The 26,103-nt window shown below is 36.9% G+C and overlaps 1 protein-coding gene and 1 long non-coding RNA gene across 2 annotated transcripts; one reads left to right on the plus strand and one right to left on the minus strand.

Annotated features, from left to right (window-relative positions):
- Positions 1 to 489: 489 nt before the first annotated feature.
- aldh3a2b (aldehyde dehydrogenase 3 family, member A2b) lies at positions 490 to 16,838 on the minus strand. The gene is made up of 11 exons (XM_081390708.1): positions 16,694 to 16,838; positions 15,263 to 15,425; positions 14,948 to 15,179; positions 6,783 to 6,868; positions 6,438 to 6,646; positions 5,205 to 5,322; positions 4,388 to 4,529; positions 3,874 to 4,040; positions 3,689 to 3,788; positions 3,336 to 3,574; positions 490 to 1,507 (listed from the first exon to the last, which is right to left on the minus strand). The coding sequence occupies exons 2-11, from the start codon at positions 15,422 to 15,424 to the stop codon at positions 1,490 to 1,492; spliced, it is 1,473 nt and encodes a 490-aa protein (XP_081246834.1). The 5' UTR covers position 15,425; positions 16,694 to 16,838; the 3' UTR covers positions 490 to 1,489.
- A 4,369-nt stretch (positions 16,839 to 21,207) lies between these two features.
- Positions 21,208 to 22,756, plus strand: LOC308705143. The gene is made up of 4 exons (XR_014031880.1): positions 21,208 to 21,293; positions 21,396 to 21,454; positions 21,541 to 21,639; positions 21,826 to 22,756. It is a non-coding gene; the product is annotated as an uncharacterized lncRNA (long non-coding RNA).
- The last annotated feature ends 3,347 nt before the right edge of the window (positions 22,757 to 26,103 follow it).

The following is a 26,103-nucleotide window of genomic DNA, read 5'->3' on the forward strand; positions in this document are numbered from 1 at the left end:
GGGTTACTTAAAGTGCATCTTCAGTACTGAATCTTGTCTTACTAGAGTGTGTAAATGTAGAGGCTTTTCGACAGTTTCATCGAAACAGGTTACATGCTGCAGAACCAGTTTTACTTCCTCGTTCCACAAAGCAATATTGGTTGACCTTAGACTCCACGTTAATGCCTCGTCGTTAAAAGACACGTGAAAGACGCATTTATGCGTGACTCTTGTACAACCCTTCACAGAAAACTATGTGACTGAAAAACTGCGTTTAAAAATGATTCATTTTAGTTAATGTGTCAGTGTGTCGATTTAATTGGAGTCATCCACAAGAAGGAGTACATGTGAGCATTTGTGTATTTGTGTAGGAGGACAACAAAGAGCCAGATAAAGGAAAGAAGAATAAAACGCAAACAGAAGCCATGACAAACATGACAGACATTCTTCCACTTGCTACACAGCCAGTGAGATGCCAGAAGATACACAATTAAACCAGAAAGCCCACATGCAGCTGTGTAAAAACAAGTTTATTGTTACATTCAAAATTATTTCTGTGTCATAAAAGTATCTCAAAATCTATGGCATTACTATAAGGACTAAAAATGCTTTGATCAGTCAGATGCAGAACATACAAATTTTAGCATATGTTATTAGAGTGAAATGGTTGTCAGGTATATTGTAGAAATATTTTTAGGAGCACATTACATATATTGTGCAGTTGATCTGCTTTCTTAAAGATATAGTTCACCAAAATCACCCTCACGCTGGTGCAAACCCATATTGCAGTCCCCATATACTTGCATTGTGTGGAAAAAGAGCAGCGTAACTTTTATTCAACATTCCTTCATTTGTGTTTCAGAGAAAAAGGAAAGACTGGTTTGGGGCATCATGCGAGTGAGTGAGTGAGTGAACTATCCATTTTAAAATGAAACATTCAGGATAACTATGTATTCTGTATTATATTAATACAATAATCCAAAATATTATTATAATATTTTCGTCATATGAAACAATCCTTCATAAATAAATCTGGCGGAACCACATATCTGCAGCACAAACCGCTTGTTAAGCCTTCACAAAACTCACAGTTAGACTTGAAATGTGCATTTCTTTAAAATGCTGGACATCTTATTCATAATACATATAAACACATAATTAGTGTATTCATATATTGCTTAAGAAAAAAAAATATTATTAAATCTACTCTGGGTGACCTTAATTTCCTTCATTAAAAATATCCCATACATGGACAGGATGGCGAGCATCTGCAGAAAAAAAGTGTATTCTAAAATAAACTGATTAAAGTGCTTCAGATATCACAATTAGCATTAAAACGGCATGTTAGTTTAAATGACCAAAAATGCATCATTGTCATAATGATGGAAATGAATCATGGCCATGATAATATAACGAAGGCAAAGGAGAGAAGCAGCACTTCTGTAGGAGTTTTCCCCCATCTGACCCAGGTCTTCTGAGAGGAGGTAAGATTTCTTCATATTGTTCATTATTAATCAGTATAATTTCTCTGTAAATACAACAGCAATAACAAGAAGAGTCTGTCAGGAATCAAATGTTCATGGGGGACTTCAACCAAAAACTGAGAGTTTTAGCTCTGACATCTGATTAGATGAGCCATGTGATTCTGTTTTATAAAAGTTTCTCTTTAAAAAAAAAAAAGTGTAATATTATTTACATGTTTATATGTACATATATATATATATATGTGATTAAATTAATATTTTTTATCTATTTTTAATATATGTGTATATATATACACACACACACACTACCGGTCAAAAGTTTTAGATCTGTAAGATTTTAATGTTTTTAAAATAAGTATCTTCTGCTCACCAAGGCTGCATTTATTTGATTAAAAATACCAACAAAAACAGTCATATTGTGAAATATTATTACAATTTAAAACAGCTGTTTTCTATGTGAATATATAGTTAAGTGTAATTATTTATTCCTGTGATCAAAGCTGGATTTTCAGCATCATTACTCCAGTCTTCAGTGTCACATGATCCTTCAGAAATCATTCTGATATGATACTATGATGCTCAAGAAACATTTATGATTATTATCAATGTTGAAAACAGTTTTTTACATGTTTATTTCATGATGCTATGATGAATAGAAAGCTCAAAAGAACAGCATTTATTGTAATCTAAAGCTTTTGTAACATTAAACACTACCGTTCAAAAGTTTGGGGTCAGTAAGAATTTTCATTTTATTTTTGGGGGAAATAAATAAAATAAATCAATACTTTTATTCATCAAGGATGAGTTAAACTGATCAAAAGTTACAGTAAAGACATTTATAATGTTAGAAAATATTGTATTATAAATAAATGCTGTTCTTTTGAACTTTCTATTCATCAAATAATTTTGAAAAAAAAAATTGTACACAACTTTTTTCAACATTGATAATATCAATTTTTTTTCTTGAGTATCAAATCATCATATTAGAATGATTTTCTCATGTGACACTGAAGACTGGAGTAATGATGCTGAAAATTCAGCTTTCATCTGAGGAATAAATTACATTTTAAAATACATTAAAATAGAAAACAGTCATTTTAAATTGTCATAATATTTCACAATAATACTGTTTTTTTATTATTGTTTTTTTTATAAAATAAATGCAGCCTTGGTGAGCATATATATATATATATATATATATATATATATATATATATATATATATATATATATATATATATAGTAGGATGTTATTAAACTATACCACTTGTTTATTTTGATAATTATTAATAATACATTTTATTCATTGAACACTGGTGTCTTCAATCATACTGGCATATCTGTTTTATAAAAATATAATATCATATTTAATTATATAATTATTATAATATAATAATATACTATAATATAGAATACTATAAAAAATATTATATATAAATCATGTTTATATAATAATATATGGAAACAATCTATACTAGTAATATGTTAAAAAATATTATCAGTTGGTGGAAGAATAGTTCATTTTAAATATTAGTAGTCATAAATTCTATTGAACATTGGTGTATTCCATTACTAGTGCTACTAGTATTGTTTTATAAAATAATATATATTATCAATATATTTTATATGTATAATAATATCTATATAACATATAATACAGTATATTAAATATTACAAAAACATATTTTTGTAATAATATTTTTTATTTATATATATCTAAATAAAAATTATACTTTTGTAAAAAAAAAAAATGTATGCCTGCTTATTTATATATACAAAAACAAATCCATGAAATACTAAATAATATCAAATGACTTAAATAAAAAATCTATGATGATAGTAAAAATCTTATTTCACATGATGCTCAGTTACCTGTAAAATCACTGCAACAAAGACCGCCAGCAGAGCCAGCAGCGCCATGCGGCCCAGACTGCCAAAGTCGACGTGCTTGAGGATGAAAAAGCGTGCCCAGCCCAGCTTATCCGCTGTATGTGGTGGATAACGCATCTTATTCACCCCCTCCATCTTCAGCTGTTTGATCAGACAGCCGCGCAAGTGGCTCAAGTGGTCAAAGCCGTACTTGCCATGATAGCGGCCCATCCCACTGTTACCTGCAGGGGGAGTCCAAGAGCTGAGCTTCAGTACAGTCCACACATCAAAACATCACATGCATGCTTCTGCAGCTTCTTCAGACTCTCCGAAAAAAAACAAAAAAAAGAACTCACCAACTCCACCAAACGGCAAGGAGCTTACAGAGAAGTGCATCAAACAGTCATTGGCCAACACTCCACCACTAGAGGTCTCCGCTATCATATGCTTGATCAGCTGTAATTAAAGAACAGATCTGTACCATTGTCTTAAGTAGAACATGATGATTTTTCTCTATATAATGAATGAATGATCCTTAAACCTTGTTGTCTGAAGAGAAGATGTACAAGGCAAGGGGCTTCTCTCTCTGGTTGATGAACTTGATGGCTTCATCTGCACCGCTCACTGTCAGGACGGGCAACAGAGGCCCGAAGATCTCCTCCTGCATCACCTTGGCATCCGGCTTCACGTCCCTTAAAACTGTAGGAGCTGTGAAGAGATGCATGTTGAATAAACACCTTATTCTGCAACACGGAAGTAAGCTATTTTCTGTTAATGTGCGAGACTTCTGATGCATTAGCCGCTATAGATTAATACCTAGAAGAAGAAGAAAGTGGAGTAAACGGTAAAACTATTTGTGCTACAAACCAGTGTGTGTATGATTATGATAATTAACTAAAATATGCTAACAAATGCCAGTGTGCAATATAAAGCAGCAGTTGGTGGATAACGAAGAATTATAAATGTGTTTACACAGTGAGTAAACAACAAATCCGTTTCATTATCTTCTGAAATGATTGTAGTAATTTAGCATTAGCAATGCAGCTAAAGTTTACCAATGTAGCACTCTGACTCGTCGTTTTCACCCCCCACAGCGACGCTGCTGCCCTCCAACAATGCCATCAGTCTCTTGAAGTGGCGCTCATTGATGATGCGTCCATAATCCAGACATTTTTTGGGGTCTTCGGTATAGAATTCCTGATCAACACAAATGAAAGCATGTATTAGCTCATTTGACATTTTATATTTATAGAAAGTTAATTGTTAAATAGTGATAGATTTCATATATATATATGAAATTAAATCATTTTCATCAAAATAAAATCTTTTTATTTGCTTATTTGCACTTTTTATATAGACTTCACTAATTGCTTAAATTCTAATCCGTTCATATGAATGAATATATACAATATATATATATATATATGTATATATACACAGTCTTTATATGTATATATATGAACAGAGTGGAATTTAAGCAATTATGGCCCACTCCAAATCTAAAAATTTTCAGCAAGAATAAATCAGTTGAATCTGTTTCATAATCTTTTTACATGTTTCCTAACATATATTCTAGTAATCCATACCTCAAACTTTTCATTATTAGCCTTCTAAATCAATAGAATTTTTGGTGACACTTTACAATAAGATTCAATATTTTAATGATATTAATGCATAAAATATCATCAACTAACTATGATAAATAATTAATCTCAATAAAATGTTTGTTATTCCATTTAATGTTTATTTAAAAATATGCTATTGTTAGTTCATGTTAGTTTAAAATGCATTTACTCTTAACATTTGCACCTTGAAATGCTGAAATGTATCAATATAAATGAACTTTCATTCACAAATAACCTACATACATACTTTAATATTCTTCTTGATCTCTTCAATCACTCTGTCTTGTATACTGGGGTCACACAGTATGTAGTCCGGAGCAATGCAGGTCTGACCACAGTTTGAATACTTCCCCCATGCAATACGCCTGTAATGTCACAGAGAACCCGTGTTCAAAATCATTTCACAGATTCACTGCATACAAACATTCAAGATTAATAGAGTGCATTAGCGCCCGCCCACTTTTTCAGCGGCGTTGGTTCCGGAAGTATTTTTTCCATTCATTTCTCCCATAGGCATTTCACAAAAGTCTTCGTTAAACCGTTATAAGCCATGAACCAAGCCAATCAGCTACGAGGTGAATCATAACATATCAAACTTTTGATTTGAAGCAAAAGTATTTGAAAATCAGACAAAAATTCAAAGGTAAAAGACTGTGTACTTGACTTTAGTGAAAGAAAGAACCACAATCCCATGAAGCATTGCGAACAGCGAACAAATTAAAAACGATTGAGAAATAAAAAAATACTAATTGAAAATGTTGCTTATATATAACAATATATTTTAAGTTTATTACAAAATATGAATATATAATCAAATATTCAAGTATTTTGAGAGCATAGAAAGAACGACTTGATTACGTCATTTGCAGCACATCATGGGAGTGGGCGGAGCTAACGAGATCTTTTGGTGCATTTTAATTATTTCAACTCTGATTGGTGGAATTTTCTGTACAGCATCATGGGTAATGTTGTTCTTACCCACGAATTCCGCTGTTAAAGGAATAGTTCACTTAAAAATGAAAATTCTGTCATCATTTACTCACTCACCCTCAAGTTGTTTCGAACCTGTATGAATTTCTTTCTTCTGCTGAACACAAAGGAAGATATTTTGAACAATGTCGGTAACCAAACAGTTGATGGACCCCATTTGGTCTCGTTTGGTCACTGGCATTCTTCAAAATATCTTCTTTCGTGTTCAGCAGAAGACAGAAATTGATACAGGTTTGAAACAACTTGAGGGAGAGTAAATGATGACAGAATTTTCATTTTTAAGTGAACTATTCCTTTAAACACGATTCTTTTAAAACTAAGTTTATAATAATGTGGGCTAACGGCTTCAACAGAAGCAAATACTATCGATTAACATATAACAGTAAAACTGTCTTTAAAGGTTTCTAAGTTGTCGTCAAAAATCAATTTCCCTATGGAGAGTCGAATGGAGTTTTTACTTCCGGAGTCCGACTGTTGTGAATGGACTGACCGGCATGCGACGGCGAGGTCACAGTTGTTGTCGATGTAGCACGGGCTCTTTCCGCCCAGCTCCAGAGTGGACGGGGTTAAGTGTTTCGCAGCAGCCTCCATGATGATTTTACCCACTGTACCGTTCCCAGTGTAGAAGATGTGATCAAACCGCTGCTTGAGCAGCTCTTGGGTCTCTGTCACCCCACCGGTGACAACAGGGTACAACTCCTGAGATCAGAACCATCATATGAATAAATTACACTGTATACTAATTCAAATGTATATTTAGGGTTATTATGCTTTTTATTTGGTTAATTTAAATTATAAACCAATTTGTTGTAGAAATGTATGAAAGAAATCTTACTTTGTCCAAGTACAGTGGTAAGAGATCCTCCATTACTTTGGAAGTGTGAGAACTGACTTCAGATGGCTTGATCACAGCTGCATTACCTGTCAAATAACATAGTATTAATTATAATATGACAATATTATTATCAATTTTCTTAAATATTGGCAGGCGTTTTGTATCTCCACATGTTAACTTAGTAACACCCACTGATCTATATACAGTAAATTATAGACTATAAAAAAATATGATCTGTAATAACTTCAAATTTATCTCTGTTTTGCAAACCTGACTTTTCACTTAGTAAACGGTGACTAACATTCTTCAAGACAGATAACAGACAGAGGGATAAAAGCTGAAGCTATCTCTGTATATAGTGATATTGAGTTCAAACGAGTTACAGCATTTTCAAAAAACTTGCAATTAATGTGCATAAGTTAATTCATGCATTATTCTTAAAACGCGATAATAAATAAATAAATAGTTTTAAAATCCAAAGTATTTCTAGGGGTTATTTTTGCAAGTTCTGACATTGTTGATAGTGACTAAGAGAAAGGGACAGTACTGTACTTTGGTCTGTTGGCACAGGGCAGTTTCACATAAGTAGGACAAAGTACAGAGTAACACAGTTATCCTTAAATGTGCTCTTCATTCATGTTACTAAAATGTTTTTTTTTTCCGTCTACACTATAAAAACTGAGGAGGAGAAGATGTAAAACCGATTGTTCAGACAAATGCCTCATATTTAATATTTTAAAGTGGGTGGAGAACGTACAGTCACATACACTGGGGTTCATAAGTCTCAGACCACAATGGTCAGATGGACACATCTGGTATTCAAAATCTAAATTAAACACTTTTGACATTTTAAAAAGTTATGATGTAAATAATTAAGAAATATTTAAAATGCTTGATTATATTTAGATCACTAATTAAATCAGCAAATTTAATCAGTGCTGATGAATAACACAATTATCAGGCTTTGCACATTTTTGTGGTTCATGCAGCTCTTGTGCTGCTATTATTAAAGGTGCAGTAAGTTATTTCTCAAAGTCGTTGCTGAACATAGTTGATATTTGAAATCAACCCCGATCGCTGGCATGCGAGGCCGATGCAACAAGGACAAGGACGCTAAACAGTAAACACTGCATTCAATAGCAGTCATCAGTCTGCACAACTCTCACTAGCTGGCCTCCTTACACACGCAATGCAAGAGTGGAAGTCTGTTTATCGTAGCAGAAGAGCAACAAAATAATGCTTCGCGAAAAATAAAGCAAAGATGATGAACGAACGACAAGGAAGCACAAAAAATTAACATACATACACAAGAGTAAATACAAACAAGAGTTGGTTGTTAGTTGTGTGATGGATTTTTAATAGATAAGATAGTTAACCAAAATTTAATCTAACCATGATATTAAAGGATAAGTTCACTTTCAAAAAAAAAAATTGCGGATAATTTACTCACCCCGGTGTCATCCAAGATATACATGTCTTTCTTTCATTAGTCGAAAAGAAATTAAGATTTTTGAGGAAAACATTCCAGGATTTTTTTCCATATAATGGACTTCAATGGCAACCAACTATTCCAATGTTCAAAGAAGGTTCAAATGTCCGTCTCAATGCAGCTTCAAAGTCTCGACACGATCCCAGTCGAGAAATAAGGGTCTTATCTCGCTAAACGATCTGCCATTTTCAAAAAAAAAGAATTCTATATATACTTTGTAACCACAAATGCTCGTTGTGTACCATCTCTGAGATGTGCCACGCATTGCGTCATCACGTTGGAAAGGTCACGCGTCACGTCATCTATCAAAGTTATTTGCCTGTGTACTAAGGTTCAAAAAGGTAGGAAAGGGCGAAAAATTCCATCTCATTTTCTCTTCCAACTTCAAAATCGTCCAACATCTTTGTTTTATTTATTATTATTATTATTGTTATTTTTTTTCGTGACCTTTCCAACGTCATGACGTAATACGTCTCAGAGCATTTCAGCATACAAGATGGGCATTTGTGGTTAAAAAGTGTATAATTGTTTTTTTTTTGTTTTTATTAGAAAATGGCCAATCGTTTCGCTACATAAGACCCTTATTTCTCGACTGAGATCGTGTGGAGACTTTAAAGCTGCATTGAGACAGACATTTGAACCTTCTTTGAACATTGGAATAGTTGGATGCCATTGAAGTCCATTCTGTGTAGAAAAATCCTGGAATGTTTTCCTCAAAAGCCTTAATTTCTTTTCGACTGAAGAAAGAAAGACATGGATATCTTGGATGACATCGGGGTGAGTAAATTATTAGCAAAACATTTTTTGAAAGTGAACTAATCCTTTAACAATTCTAACATATTAACCTTACTTCCCCTTTTGGTCTAAAATTCTAACAACTTTGGACAGAACGTACTAAAACGTTCTGTTCTTTGTCTATTTGTGTTATGGAAAATTCTCAAGTGCCAAAAATTCTCATGACAAAATCAAAAATACACTGTCTGTATTGTGTCATGATATATTGAGTAATCAACTGAGCTCTTAACCCTTTACAATGATTTTTTGCTTATGCCAGTAACAGAGGGTAAAAAGGTGGGGGCTTGCTTTACCAATTGAACCAATCATATTGATAGAAGGTGAGATGAGTTAAGTCATGAGTTAGTCACTTGATCTTATTTGCTGTGTCTGTCTTTATCCTATAAAACCTGATGTATTCCATTTGCTGGTGGGATTCTCTCTGAAATTTGTCTGAGATCGTCCGGCCATGCTTCTTCTTGGGGGAGATTCCCTGAGAACTGCTCGGGAAACTCTCCTGGCCGCGATTAATGCATTTAAAGGAGAACTCCGGGCAATTTTTAAGTTAATCTTGATTGTTATACCTTTGTGAGTACTGTCTATAGAAAAAAAAAACGAACAGGATTGGTGCTTGCAACACGGAGGAAGGAAGGCGATGAAAATTTAAGTTCTTGTAATTTCGAATTCTGTTGCCACAATTCGGAACGGCACAAACGCAAACCATTTCTTCTTCACTTGTGAGCAACTCCGATCATCACTCTTCAAACACTACGCTCCTCCGACCTGCACACTGCTATTTACCTTTTTCCGGCTACAACTGAGTTTCCACGGGACTTCAGCGCAAGACTACAGCTAGCCGTCTAAAACACTATTTAGGTGAATTTAAACAATGGCTAAGTTGCTAAATGCATCTTGTTGTCATGTAAGGGCCCTGTTCATGTTGGACAGACATTTTAATTGCATTTTGTGTCTGTTAAGAGGCACAAAGACACTCTTTATGTATATGCCCCCATAACTGCCGTTTTAGCTGAGTGGGAGCTCTGGGCGTTAGCTGTAGCAGCTCCGTGTTACAAGCACCAATCCGGTTCGTTTTTTTTTCTATAGACAGTACTCACAAAGGTATAACGATCAAGATTACTTTAAAAATTTCCCGGAGTTCTCCTTTAAAGGACATTTGCTGAAGTCTGTCTGGTTATTATTGCTGCACAGCAAGTTAGTTAAGGGAACAAGTTAGGGATTACTGACTCGGCCGACGTCAACTGTAGACGCGCTAGAGTATAAATATTATTGAACGTGGACGTCGACTGTAGACGAGACCCAGAGAAACTAACGTCGACTGTAGATGTTCAGGGACGTCGACTGTAGACGAGACCCAGAGAAACTAACGTCGACTGTAGATGTTCGGGGACGTCGACTGTAGACGAGACCCAGAGAAACTAACGTCGACTGTAGATGTTCAGGGACGTCGACTGTAGACGAGACCCAGAGAAACTAACGTCGACTGTAGATGTTCGGGGACGTCGACTGTAGACGAGACCCAGAGAAACTAACGTCGACTAGATGTTCAGGGACGTCGACTGTAGACGAGACCCAGAGAAACTAACGTCGACTGTAGATGTTCGGGGACGTCGACTGTAGACGAGACCCAGAGAAACTAACGTCGACTGTAGATGTTCAGGGACGTCGACTGTAGACGAGACCCAGAGAAACTAACGTCGACTGTAGATGTTCGGGGATGTCGACTGTAGACGAGACCCAGAGAAACTAACGTCGACTGTAGATGTTCGGGGACGTCGATTGTAGACGAGACCCAGGTAGACTAAACGTCGACTGTAGACGTTCGGGGACGTCGACTGTAGACGAGACCCAGAGAAACTAACGTCGACTGTAGATGTTCGGGGACGTCGACTGTAGACGAGACCCAGAGAAACTAACGTCGCCTGTAGATGTTCGGGGACGTCGACTGTAGACGAGACCCAGAGAAACTAACGTCGACTGTAGATGTTCAGGGACGTCGACTGTAGACGAGACCCAGAGAAACTAACGTCGACTGTAGATGTTCAGGGACGTCGACTGTAGACGAGACCCAGAGAAACTAACGTCGACTGTAGATGTTCGGGGACGTCGACTGTAGACGAGACCCAGAGAAACTAACGTCGACTGTAGATGTTCGGGGACGTCGATTGTAGACGAGACCCAGGTAGACTAAACGTCGACTGTAGACGTTCGGGGACGTCGACTGTAGACGAGACCCAGAGAAACTAACGTCGACTGTAGATGTTCGGGGACGTCGATTGTAGACGAGACCCAGGTAGACTAAACGTCGACTGTAGACGTTCGGGGACGTCAACTGTAGATGAGACCCAGGTAGACTAAACGTCAACTGTAGACGTTCAGGGACGTCGACTGTAGACGAGACCCAGAGAAACTAACGTCGACTGTAGATGTTCGGGGACGTCGATTGTAGACGAGACCCAGGTAGACCAAACGTCGACTGTAGACGTTCGGGGACGTCAATTGTAGACGAGACCCAAAGAAACTAACGTCGACTGTAGATGTTCGGGGACGTCGATTGTAGACGAGACCCAGGTAGACTAAACGTCGACTCTAGACGTTCGGGGACGTCGACTGTAGACGAGACCCAAAGAAACTAACGTCGACTGTAGATGTTCGGGGACGTCGACTGTAGATGAGACCCAGGTAGACTAAACGTCGACTGTAGACGAGACCCAAAGAAACTAACGTCGACTGTAGATGTTCGGGGACGTCGATTGTAGACAAGACCCAGGTAGACTAAACGTCGACTGTAGACGTTCGGGGACGTCGATTGTAGACGAGACCCAGGTAGACTAAACGTCGACTGTAGACGTTCGGGGACGTCGACTGTAGATGAGACCCAGGTAGACTAAACGTCGACTGTAGACGTTCGGGGACGTCGATTGTAGACGAGACCCAGGTAGACTAAACGTCGACTGTAGACGTTCGGGGACGTCGACTGTAGATGAGACCCAGGTAGACTAAACGTCAACTGTAGACGTTCGGGGACGTCGATTGTAGACGAGACCCAGGTAGACTAAACGTCGACTGTAGACGTTCGGGGACGTCGATTGTAGACGAGACCCAGGTAGACTAAACGTCGACTGTAGACGTTCGGGGACGTCGACTGTAGATGAGACCCAGGTAGACTAAACGTCGACTGTAGACGTTCGGGGACGTCGATTGTAGACGAGACCCAGGTAGACTAAACGTCGACTGTAGACGTTCGGGGACGTCGATTGTAGACGAGACCCAGGTAGACTAAACGTCAACTGTAGACGTTCGGGGACGTCGATTGTAGACGAGACCCAGGTAGACTAAACGTCGACTGTAGACGTTCGGGGAATGTCGATTGTAGACGAGACCCAGGTAGACCAAACGTCGACTGTAGACGTTCGGGGACGTCAATTGTAGACGAGACCCAAAGAAACTAACGTCGACTGTAGATGTTCGGGGACGTCGATTGTAGACGAGACCCAGGTAGACTAAACGTCGACTGTAGACGTTCGGGGACGTCGACTGTAGACGAGACCCAAAGAAACTAACGTCGACTGTAGATGTTCGGGGACGTCGATTGTAGACGAGACCCAGGTAGACTAAACGTCGACTGTAGACGTTCGGGGACGTCGATTGTAGACGAGACCCAGGTAGACTAAACGTCGACTGTAGACGTTCGGGGACGTCGACTGTAGATGAGACCCAGGTAGACTAAACGTCGACTGTAGACGTTCGGGGACGTCGATTGTAGACGAGACCCAGGTAGACTAAACGTCGACTGTAGACGTTCGGGGACGTCGACTGTAGATGAGACCCAGGTAGACTAAACGTCAACTGTAGACGTTCGGGGACGTCGATTGTAGACGAGACCCAGGTAGACTAAACGTCGACTGTAGACGTTCGGGGACGTCGATTGTAGACGAGACCCAGGTAGACTAAACGTCGACTGTAGACGTTCGGGGACGTCGACTGTAGATGAGACCCAGGTAGACTAAACGTCGACTGTAGACGTTCGGGGACGTCGATTGTAGACGAGACCCAGGTAGACTAAACGTCAACTGTAGACGTTCGGGGACGTCGATTGTAGACGAGACCCAGGTAGACTAAACGTCGACTGTAGACGTTCGGGGACGTCGATTGTAGACGAGACCCAGGTAGACTAAACGTCGACTGTAGATGTGCGGGGACGTCGATTGTAGACGAGACCCAGGTAGACTTAGGTCAGGTGCGAAATAGGTTTAGAAAAAATGTATCACAATTTGGCGGGCCATTCCAGGAGTCCTCTGAATCTCCCTCTGTCGGTGGACGGGGACGATGAACCACGTTGTCTTCATTCTGCCAGACTGCAGAACCCTGTTCGACAGAGGGACCATTCTAGACGGGCTAAAAGGACTTAATGTTAAGGTAGGATGACAGACTTCACACTTTAAAATGCTTCTAAATTAATTAAAAGGTTTAATAGAATTTTGGATTCTGTTAAGTAAAATTTTGAAGAAAACTGGTAATCACATTTAAAATATTTAAGAGTTGAATATTTTTTTCCTTTGGCTATTAAGGGCAATGATTATGGTTAACTTCAACCAAATTGGTTGTGTGAGAGTGCGCCCAGAAAGCTGTTAATGAAACTTTGTTTCCTGCAAATAGCAACTTGTCATGCTGGAAACCAGATTTGGGAGGGAAAATACCCTGAGATGCTGTAGTAATGCAACTTTGTGTGAGCACATGGCTTGTGATTTGTTTTACTGGCCATGTGCTTGTGTTTTTTGTCATGTTTGGTGTGGGCACATGGCTTGTCATGTGTTTCCTTGAGCCATGTGCTCACACAAAATGAGACAACAAGAAAGCACACAGCTAGTGAAAAACACAAGTTGCGTGCTACACAGTACAGCAGCTCCAGACAAACAGTGACACTCAAACCCAGTGTTACTCACATATGGAACGGAATCAAAGCAACCTCTGTGTCTGTTTTCAGGCCTTTCGCTTAGCTCTCTCCAGTGCTGGACAGCTTTTCTAATATTAACACTAAAGCTCCTTCCAGATCATAACCCAATATTCTTATGAGCTTTTATATTTTGTAATGTCTCTCAGCCATCCTTCTTTCTACAGTCTTTCTTCAAATCTCCCTCTTGCTTGTTCTCTCTCCTACACTGTTTCCTAATGCTGCTTGGCTACAAGTTTGTTGTTGTGTCGGTCTGACCAACTTTCAAACAGCGTTTTTCAAATTGTTATTAGTGACACTGGTGGCCATTAAGTAAACTGCAGCTAGCAACTTTTTTCACACACAACATACAAGAGACTGAACGTTCCCAAAGACTATAGAATTACACAAGACGCATCACTCGTATTGTTTTGAATGTGGAAAAGTGCAACGCTCAATATGGTGGAATAAGTCCCGCCTTCTAAATAAGAGCCAATCGCCGATTGGTTAAGTCATGCCGTTAGAAGCTCCGGTTCCTATCGAAACAGTCAGATGCGCGCTTCCACTGCGCATTAGCTTGATCCAGCCTGAAAAATGTCGTTTTCTGTCATGATTCGAGCGTTTAGAAACTAAATTTATGAGACAGTTGTTGTCAGATTTCATTAGTGATTTCAAATATGACATTTGATCGTAAGCTTGGAAACCAGTTTTGGAGAATTTAATGTTTCCCCATTCAAAGAGACAGGAGCTGCACTTGCATGCCCGAGAGGTGTTTCAAAGATGGCCGCCGAGTGAAATGACTTGTCTTAACGGGACTTTGACGTGCCCCAATATACTCACAGCGAAGTTTTTTTCTGTTCTTCACTAAAAGTAAAAAAGGGGCTGGATATACCTTTGCAGCAATATAATGTTAACGAACATTCTGATGGTCCTTCGATAGACCTCGATTACCTGCTGCTATAGCTCCAATGAGGGGCCCGATGGTGACTGCCCAGGGGTAGTTCCAGGCCCCAATGACCAGCACTACTCCCAGGGGCTCAGGCTGGATGTAGACCTGGTCTGAGATGGTCATCATGCTCTTGCTCACGGGTCGAGGAGCTGCCCAATCTTTCAGCTTTCTCACAGCCAGGTTAATCTCACTCTCCAGACCCAGAGTCTCATACAAAGGAGTTCCAAATTCACTCTGTCGCCAAATATATAAAGCAAATATCACATAAGCAAACAGAGTTTAGAAGTGGACAATACACAAGTAGATGGTTCACCAACCCTTCTGAGATCCTTTTTGAGGCCCTCTGCGATTTCATTCTGTCGTTCTCTGACAAAACGCAGCAGGTTTTTTAGCTGTGTAATGCGGTACTCCAGTGATTTGCTCCGGCCGGTAAGGAAGGCCTTCCTGGCACGCTCCACTGCTTTCTGCTCTCGAGACATACTGTGAAAGGGGAAGTCATTCATTTCACTCTGGTTACAATTCTGTCACATTTAGGTAAACTTCACACAATGATCTCATGTCAAGTCAAGTCAAGTCACCTTCATTTATATAGTGCTTTTCACAATATAGATTGTTGCAAAGCAGCTTTACAGTGATAATAGGAAATTAAAGTAACAGAGGTTGTTTGGCTTTACAGCAGCTCTAGAATAAAGTTATTGTCCAGCTAAAGTAAGTTTTGATTGATTCATATATTATAAGTAAGGGCCAAGTTAGTATAACATATATAATGGTTTGACATCTGAGCCCTTGAAAAGTGAATGTGGAACAAACAAATATTTCCACAACTGTTGCATAATATCAGAAATCAGATGAAAGCTCATGACCCAAAACTTATAGAGACATTACGACACAGTGGTCTCTGCATGTTTAAAATGTTTTCAAAATCATCCCATAACATCTAGGCTATTCTATTTTAATGATTTAACTTCTGTCATTTCTACTTAGTTTTCAGAGTTTCGTGAGCAGTTCAATTCAAAGTGACTGAAAAAGTGCAAAGAGCTTATTGCTGCAGTTTATAACTTTGACACCACTTTGATTAAATAATAACTGTTATTATTAGTTATTCTGATCATTTAATAATCTAAATAAAATATATAATAAATAATCTAAATAAAATATACTACTAAATTAATAATAATACTATACTACTACAATAATAACAATGATTATTATTATTACTAGCCTAGTAGTATTTATTACAAGTAACGTTATGTAATTAATAACCTGTAGATGAATAGTAACGAATAGTTACTAATTAAGTAATCAAATGATAAAATAACCAATACTGTCATACAAATTGACAATAGTTAATAGAAAATAATAACTGTGTAACGTTTGTACGTGACAGGAATGCACCGAAGAAGTTATGCAACACACATAGCGGGATATGAGACTGTCATACTAATGCGTGCATGCAGAAACACAATGAAATAAAGCATTTATTAGCCGTCCAAAGTGTTTCGTATTATAACTCCTTTCTGAATAAGATTACATGTCTATATGCGCTTAATGTCTCATTGTCTTGCGCAGTTGCAATTACAAGTTTATAACAGGCTAGAATCACAGGAGAAGAAACGGGATGAAACGGGTTAAATTTCCTTGTAACGTTACAGTATACATGACATCGCTGCAGTCGAAGCCTAATCGAACATCGATTAATACGCTTTCGAGAAGGACAACGAAAAGCCGGTTACGTTTCAGTACATTACCTTCACAGTGAACACAGTGCGTCCAGTCCTTTCGCTGTATGTGCTATGTGGCGTTCAGATAAAGCCTCCGGATCAGATAGTTCAGTCAAGCTGAACGATGGTAAACATTAAACACTACAGTTCCGTTAACAGTAGAGGCTGGAGCGGAGGGGGCGGAGTCTCGAGAGTAGGCGTGGCCACGTCGCCCTGAGGCAGTGTATTTAGGTACAATAAACACACTCACAAAGGATTGACAAAGGATCAGAGCATTCAACGCTGCATTTGGGTTAGGCTATTGCGTCAGATATCATATTCTCAGAATTATGCCTAGCCTACTCTGTGTTTTATTCTTGGCCAGTTGAAAAAAAAAAAAACAATTACAAAAAGGGAAGTCAGATTTTGTCAGTGAAATATTGCACAGACACAATGATAAAATATGTAAAGGCAACTGTATTAATTATTTTTATGGGTCGAGTCAATGACATAAAAATGAGACTGTGCTCTCCCAGTGGTCACAAATGTAACTACTTGCATGACTATTTGTCCTGTGAGCATTTATATGAGTAATCTTATATTAATATATTACTTAAATTTAACACATTTTGTAGCTGTATGTGTATGTCATGTTTTAAATGGAGCTTTGATATAAATCTTATCTTTCAGTGGAGCAAACTGCAGTTAAAGGGATAGTTCACCTAAAAGATAGTTTCTTTCTTCAGTTGAACACATAAAAGAAGATATTTTGAAGAATGTTGGTTGGTAACCAGACAGTTGATTGACCCCATTGACTTCCATTGTAGAAAAAAAATGAAAAAAAAATGGAAGTCAATGGCTTCCAATGGTTTGTCAATGTTTGTGTTCAACAGAAGAAAGAAACTCATACCGGTTTGGAACAACTTGAGGAAGAGTAAGTGATGACATAATTTTCATTTTTGGGTGTACTATCCCTTTAAATAGTGCCAATTATACAACAATTTAACACCATGTCAACATATTCACATGAAAACAAGACAGCTTATAATATAAAATACAAGTCTTTTTAAACCCTTCAAACTTAAAAATAAACTACAGAAGAATTTGCTGATCATATTAAACAGTTTGGTTCTGCAAAGCTAATCGTTCAACATTTAAAGCAATACAATATTAAGGATTTCTTTTGTACCTTTTTTTTTGGACTTAAGTCCTCTACATTTTTAATGGTCAGCAGGAAGCAAACCGCATGTTAATTGGTCACTTTTCATGCCAGTCACTCTTAACAGTGTTTTACCTTGTTGCTACAGACTCTAGAGTTTTGTGTGTCATACATGTTTTTAAGAAGCTAAATTATAACTATAGAATTATAGAACTGCTTTATCAACTAATAAACTTCTTTTCAAATTGCAACAGCAGCTGTGAAAACAGTTCCTCGTCCACGAGGATCTGTGCATAATCTATCATAGCTCCTTCTCTTTCAGGTGGATCTCAGTGGCACAATTTTGGCTTTGTATCAAAAATTCTTCTCAGTAGCACTATACCTCTAAAGTATGAAAACTGGCTGAACTCCTTGAAATATTTCCCCAAACTGACAGACTAAATGGCAGATGTCTCCACATCAAACAAAGAGCCGGCCTCAGGTGTTTGCGGACTGTGAAGGGAGAGGAACACAGCTGCCATGACACGTCATTTGCACCATTGTGACACTACTGTTGCCCTGGGCACAGGAAAAGACAGAAGATCCATTGGAAGGAAAATATATGAATGCAAACACACACATTCCCACATACCAGGCATATACTGTATGGACTCATGCACTGGGTAGACAAATAAATTTTGTACAAGGATATCAAACCATAATGTATAGAACCATGATAGCAGGCAGTTATGATATTAATTAGGAAGTATGTTAAGTGTGATGTGGCATGTTGCTATCAGCATTCTTCGTGTTATCTGAGACTTTACCCATTCAGAACAAGCCTCTAATAAAAGTGAGTTATAGCTTTTATTAGAGGATATCGTATGCTTGAAACTTGTGTAATTGTATATGTGCACTTGTAGCATGCATCAAATCTTAAAAGCATATTTTAAAAAACTGTACAGATAATATTAATGAGATAAAAGGCCCCTTAAAGGAACACTCCGACTTTTTGGGACTTTAGCTTATTCACAGTATCCCCCAGAGTTAGATAAGTCCATACATACCTTTTTCATTTCTGTGCGTTCTGTAAGTGTTATTTGACGCACCCACCGCTAGCCTAGCTTAGCACAAAGACTGGATGTAAATGGATAAGGTAGCATACTAATCCCAATAAGTGACAAAATAATGCAAACATTTTCCTATTTACATGTTGTGATCTGTATAGTCACAGCGTGTACAAATAACAAGGCTATATGAGACAGAGACCATTTTTAATCGTATAAATACTGGGAACTATATTCTCACTAGGCGTAGGAGCACAGCTACTTGGGCGGAGTGGCTACTTGGGCGGAGTGATTAGCGCAGCACACGAGACGCCCTGTGGTGAGGAGCAGAGAGTTCGCTCAGAGTTGGAGTAATGGAGTCAGCAATTACTAGATAGTAAATTTATAGTTTACCATCATGGGTGTTCGCTGTATCTTGTCTTACAGCTTCCAAAGTTTGTAACTCCACGTCTGTGTATTCTGGCTCAAAACTATATGGTTCTGGATCTTGGTTTGATACCCAGTAAAATTCCTCTGACAATTCCTCAAAGTCAGCCATGATCACGAGTCACGTTCGCTACTAGCTAGTTAGTCACGTTTGTTTTGTTTACGGAACCATCAACAGGGCGTCTCGTGTGCTGCGCTAATCACTCCGCCCAAGTAGCCACTTCGCCCAAGTAGATGTGCTCCTACGCCTAGTGAGAATATAGTTCCCAGTATTTATACGATTAAAAATGGTCTCTGTCACATATAGCCTTGTTATTTGTACACGCTGTGACTATACAGATCACAACATGTAAATAGGAAAATGTTTGCATTATTTTGTCACTTATTGGGATTAGTATGCTACCTTATCCATTTACATCCAGTCTTTGTGCTAAGCTAGGCCAGCGGTGGGTGCGTCAAATAACACTTACAGAACGCACAGAAATGAAAAAGGTATGTATGGACTTATCTAACTCTGGGGGATACTGTGAATAAGCTAAAGTCCCAAAAAGTCGGAGTGTTCCTTTAAGTATAAAAAGAATACACTTTCATGAGAATGTTTCTTAACACACTTAAGTACAATTTTAGGAAGTGCACTTATTTTGATCTGTTGACTAACATTAGGCAAACATGTTGACTAACAATAGGCAAACTTTCAGGCAGGTGTGTTGGACCTGGTTGGAGCTAAACTCTGCAGGACAGCGGCCCTCCAGGACCGAGTTTGGTGACCCCTGCCATACAGCATCATCATGCACACTCTTAGAAGGAATGTGTAGAAAAATTACACAAATTATGTGTAACACTCTAATTTACACATTTTGTGTCAATATTAACTAAAACTGTGTATAAAAAAAATCTATTTTACACATATCCATGTGTAGTTTAAAGTTTACACAACTTGGGTATTTACTCAAAGCATTTAACACATTATGAGTAGACTGATGTGCTTACACATTTTAATGTGTTAATTTTTATAACGCGACCGTTATTTAAATTAGCTAGTCAAACTGAACCAACCAATAAGGTGACTTTTGAGTGAACATAATCCAGTTCCAGTCAGTTGCAGTTCAGTAACGTTAACGTTAGTAGATAAAAGTCTGTTAACGACAGCAACTATTTTGTTTTTACTATATTGTTGAAAATAAAACATGTACCTTATCACTTCGTTATCGACTACCCCTCGCGTCAAAACTGTTCGTGAAAACCACCTCTTTACCAGGGAGGAGATGATTCGCGCCGAATCACGCCGGTGATGCTCAAAGTCATGAGGTAAGCTGTACTTGAATTATTTTTTTTACTCATGTTCATTTTCAAAAACAATATTTCCTGCTACTGTTATTTTAATACTGGCTTAAAAGCTAGGTTACGACGAGATTTTGCGGGCAAAAAACTCGACTTTTGTCATAGTGTAACGTTAGCAGTTAAAGTTAGGTGAAGAACGGCTAAACCAAGCAGCTTTATGTTGACCAATGCTGCGAATTTGCGTGGAAACCCCGATTCAAAATCGGCATAATTTTTTTCCACTTTCACACGAAATTCCAGATAATGAAGAGACCTTTATTAATGGATTTTACACGCAAAATTTCGCCAAGCAATGGTAGCTAAACGTGACCGCACCTAGATTGTAACTTACAGTGCTACTCGATTTACAATACACAAAATGTTATTTGTAAGGGTGTTTTAAAAATCGTCTACTCTTTATTAATTTGATTAACGTTACGTATAAAATGTAATCGTAGTAGTGGATTTGAAAGTTTGCTGAAATGATTAGCAATATGTCATAAGTGCTCTTGAGTGATGTGCAGGCTAGGTAACGTTAACTGTTAGCATACAATAACGTTACATGTGCTAACTTTATATAAAATAAGTGACCTTTGCATTATGTCTAATATTTATTACACAGCAAATGAACCAATCAGAAGATGGACCATTTTCCACCGACCACCGTGTTCAGTCTCACCAGATTTAATTTATTCAGGTAAGCATTGCAGTAAAACTCACTAAATCATTAATTCATATCAAATCAAGGATTCTAAACAACTTAAGTTTTTATTTTTGCATTTATTTGATCTATTATTAGGCCAAGGAGTCCGACCTGACCAGGAAGGTGCCTAATAAGCATAGCCTATCAGCGCACAGGTAGGTTAACTACTGAGGGAAAGAAAAAGATCATCACATGGGGATTTCTTGCATCATGTATCTTACTGTGTATTTGTCTCAAACAGCTGTCCCTTCACTGCAAACAAGTTGAAATTGGCTAGCCTAAATCCCTGATTGCAGTTAAGCCTACGAATCTCAGCATTTTTGGAGAGAATTAAGGAAATGTAAGTATTAAAATTTAATCTGGCATAATTTAGTTTACAGTTCAACTGAAATGTTTGAATGTGCTGACAAAAGGGTGTTACTTACAAATATATATATTCTGAATTATAGTATGATGGAGATTAAAAACAATTTGATGCTTGTGTAATTTTCTCCTCTCTCTCTCTCCCTATTATATTTTTATATAGTGTTGGAACTGCGATCTTCTCTGAAGAAGAACTGAGCACATTTGTGTTGGTGGACACGTTTGCATCCAGGAAACAGGGGACTGATGCATATGTCACACTTTTCTGGAAACACTTCAGGAGTTTCAAAGTCGCGATCTGATTGGTTGAATTCTACAGGATGTTCGGGAGATGTGAGTGTCGTGTTCTTTATCGGTTCGCCTGGAAACAAATGCCGTGACACCAAAACCCCTCGTGGAAGAAGAATGCTATTGTGCTTACAACTGTGACAATGAGCGCTTACCAGGATCAACTAAACACTGGATTTTCAAAAGTACTTGAAGTTCGCGGCTCCATTGTTTAACGTTCTTGAATGAATAATTTATTAGATGCAGCCAGTCTGTTATTGTAGGGACATCAACATCATATATTATCACGCCCCTAAACATGACGCAGAACAAAACGAACTGTGATTGGTTGCGTTACATGTCAGTCAAACGTCCTCTTGGGTGGTCCAGACATTGATACTAATAATGAGAACTGTTTCTTGAGCATCAAATCATCGTATAAGAGTGATTTCTGAAGGATCATGTGACACTGAAAACTTGGAGTAATGATGCTGAAAATTCAGCTTTGATCACATGAATAAAATATTTTTTAAATATATTCAAATAGAAAACAGCTGTTTTACATTGTAATAATATTTCACAATATTTACTGTTTTTACTGTACTTTTGTATCAAATAAAATATTTGGTGAGCATAAGAGATTTCTTTCAAAAACATTAAAATGCTTAATATTTTCTAAACTTGGCCACCAATGTACATCAAGCCAAAAATGTTTTGGAAATAAGTGAAATTATTTTGAAGGTGGGGAAGTGTGTCATGTTACCTAATGAGATTGAGAAAATAACTGTTTTATCCTATGTTGGACATTTCCTTTTTGACTGCTTTAAATTGTATTGTTCTATTCTGGATTGAATTTAATTGTTGATATGTCAGTCATAATAAATAAGATAATCAACCACAGACTTTATTTTGTCAAATGCTTATTTTGTTTAGGATTTAGGATTTTAGATACCTTTCTTAACACAGTGTGTGTAGCCAAGGATAGCACATAATGTGGTAATGTTACACATGTTTACACATCTTTTACACATATTTTACACATGTTTACACATCTTTTATGTTAACCTTTCTGACACATTTAGTGTGTTAAACTCATTAACACAGTGAATGAGTTGAAATTAACACAAATCTAGTAGTCCTGGAGCTCACCCACGGATGTGTTAAAATTTAACACAGGTTGTGTCATTTTTGACACATTCTTTCTAAGAGTGCACCCGTTCAGAAAGACACATTTTCATAAAGACAAATGCAACACAGCTTAAAGTATTTCTAATATGTTGGACCTGAAACATGCCTTCACAAGAACCAGTAAGAGCTGGGTTTGTGATGTTTAAGTTGGGGAAGACGTGATGCACGAAAGGGGCCTTTGCAAGGTTTTTTGGAAAATATGCTTTATTTTGTAATTCTGCTTGGTGCCACTAGTGTCACAGAAACGACATACTTCACTTTTAAAGTTAAAGATAAGGAACATTTTATACATTATATTAATCACGTTTTAGATGCTGTTTTCATAGATTCCAAGTCACATGACTAACCAGCTCTCTCCTTATTAACCTTTGTACAGAATACAGGGATCTGATTAGCCAGTGCCTAGCCCGGGATCCAACGAAACGGCCCACGTTAGAGCAGATGTCACAACATAAATGGATTAGAAATGATCTACTGTAGATCGGAGAAGTTCAGGAGATTCACTCGATCAGTGATTTCAGGTGTGAGGAAGTGTAACAGACAGAGTAGGATTATCATCAATTGTCTTCAACTCTGGACTGTTTTGTAGTGAGATTTTCAAATTTGTGTTCATTGTAATGTTCTTGTTAGTCACCTTCATTTATATAGCGCTTTGTAGCCTACAATACAGATTGTTTCAAAGAGGCTTCACGGTAAACAGGAAAATAACAGAATCAGTGCAAACAGAATTCAATTCTGTTGTAAAACAGATCTTAAAATATCATTCATGAGTTGACTTGTTCATATAATCTTTGTATCGGATAGGAAAGAACACACAACGCCTTATATATGTCATAAGTCTTATATAAGTCAAAGATTACGTTCAGTGTTTAACCTTGTATAATTGTATTTATCTTTTTTCTTTATGTTATTTTATCTGTCCTGTTTTCGTTACATATGTCCTGGGTTTTATTGTTACTGTTGTTATGTATTTGTTACATTTTCTTTCTTTCTTTCTTTCTAATTGTCACGTTTTGGGTTTGTTCGTATGGGGCGCCGTTTGTAAAGCGACTCACGCTGAAAATAACAGCAACATTTTGTCACATTTAGCTTCAAACAATGTTTAAAAAACTGGTATGAATTTTTGACGTCACTTTTTACCACATTTACAATAATATTTATCAACTTAGAGATATTTTAAATAGTTAAATCTAAATATTAAATGTTACACCTAAATGTTAAATATTAAATCTAAATGCTAAATCTAAATCTAAATGTTAAATCTAAATCTAAATCTAAATGTTAAATCTAAATATTAAATCTAAATCTAAATGTTAAATATAAATCTAAATGTTAAATATAAATATTAAATCTAAATCTAAATGTTAAATATAAATCTAAATGTTAAATCTAAATCTAAATCTAAATGTTGAATCTAAATGTTTCGGGTGAAACTAAATATTTAACTAATATGCAAATTCAAAATGCCGGTAAGCGGAAGTGCCAAAATAAAAGCTTGAGGTGGTCAGTGTGTGTTTATAGCATGGTTTATAGTGTCAAATAACGAATAAAAACCATCTCATAATAATAACTATAATATAATGATAATAACTACCTAAAATAATACACACGTTTGGAGAAACTGTAGAGTTTCGTGATGAGAGTAATAACATGACATTCAGTCAAAGTGAGCCCCCTAGTGGCTGGCTATTATGGCTACAGGTCATAAGTCCCGCACTTTTCATAAAAGTGACACTAGCCTACTCTTCAAATAAAGTTTCTCCAAACGTGTTTATTATTTTAGGTAGTTATTATCACCATAATCCATGTCCAAGAGTCCATTTCCTCGGATGAGATGGTTTTTTATTCGTTATTTGACACTATAAACCATGCTATAAACACACACTGACCACCTCGAGCTTTTATTTTGGCACTTCCTGTTACCGGCATTTTGAATTTGCATATTAGTTAAATATTTAGTTTCACCCGAAACATTTAGATTCAACATTTAGATTTAGATTTAACATTTAGATTTAAATTCAACATTTAGATTTAGATTTAACATTTAGATTTAAAATTTAGATTTAGATTTAACATTTAGATTTAACATTTAGATTTAGATTTAACATTTAACATTTAGATTTAACATTTAGATTTAGATTTAATATTTATATTTAACATTTAGATTTATATTTATATTTAGCATTTAGATTTAACATTTAGATTTAGATTTAACATTTAGACTTATATTTAGCATTTAGATTTAACATTTAACATTTAGGTGTAACATTTAATATTTAGATTTAACTATTTAAAATATCTCTAAGTTGACAAATATTGTTGTAAATGTGGTAAAAAGTGACGTCAAAAATTCGTACCAGTTTTTTAAACATTGTTTGAAGCTAAATGTGACAAAATGTTGCTGTTATTTTCAGCGTGAGTCGCTTTACAAACGGCGCCCCATATGTTCATGTCATGTTTCCATGTCTGTCATGTGATTCCCTGTTAGTCATGTGATCCTGCCATGTGTTCCCTTGTCTGATGTGTCATGTTGTCATTGGTTCATTGTTTCATTGTTCACAGGTGTCCCTTGTCTTGTAAATATTGTAAATATTAAATATTCATTTACAATACAAATCTTTAGTCAATAATCTTTGTTTCAATAGCACTCACAATTTGAAGGAGGGTTTTTAAAATGTGGAAATTTGACCATTTTTTTTTCACTTCGCCTGAACTTACTAAGTTTGAATGTTATCAATGTAAAACATCTTACAAATCCAACACTTCACTTCAATGTTTCAATAAACTCTTATGTTGTTGGGCAACTGGTTTCAGTGAATGAATATGCTCAGAAGTGCATGTCTTTTTCTTTGCTGCTGACCTTCGATGATCCAATTCAACCAAAATGATAAGGCAAAACTGAGTAAACATTACATTTGTGTTTCATTTGTTTTTGTTTTTATAGCTGAAGAACAAACAAGCAAGCAAGCTCAGCCGAGATGAAAAA

Source organism: Scardinius erythrophthalmus (assembly GCF_964197995.2).
Source record: "Scardinius erythrophthalmus genome assembly, chromosome: 17".
Lineage (NCBI taxonomy): Eukaryota > Metazoa > Chordata > Actinopteri > Cypriniformes > Leuciscidae > Scardinius > Scardinius erythrophthalmus.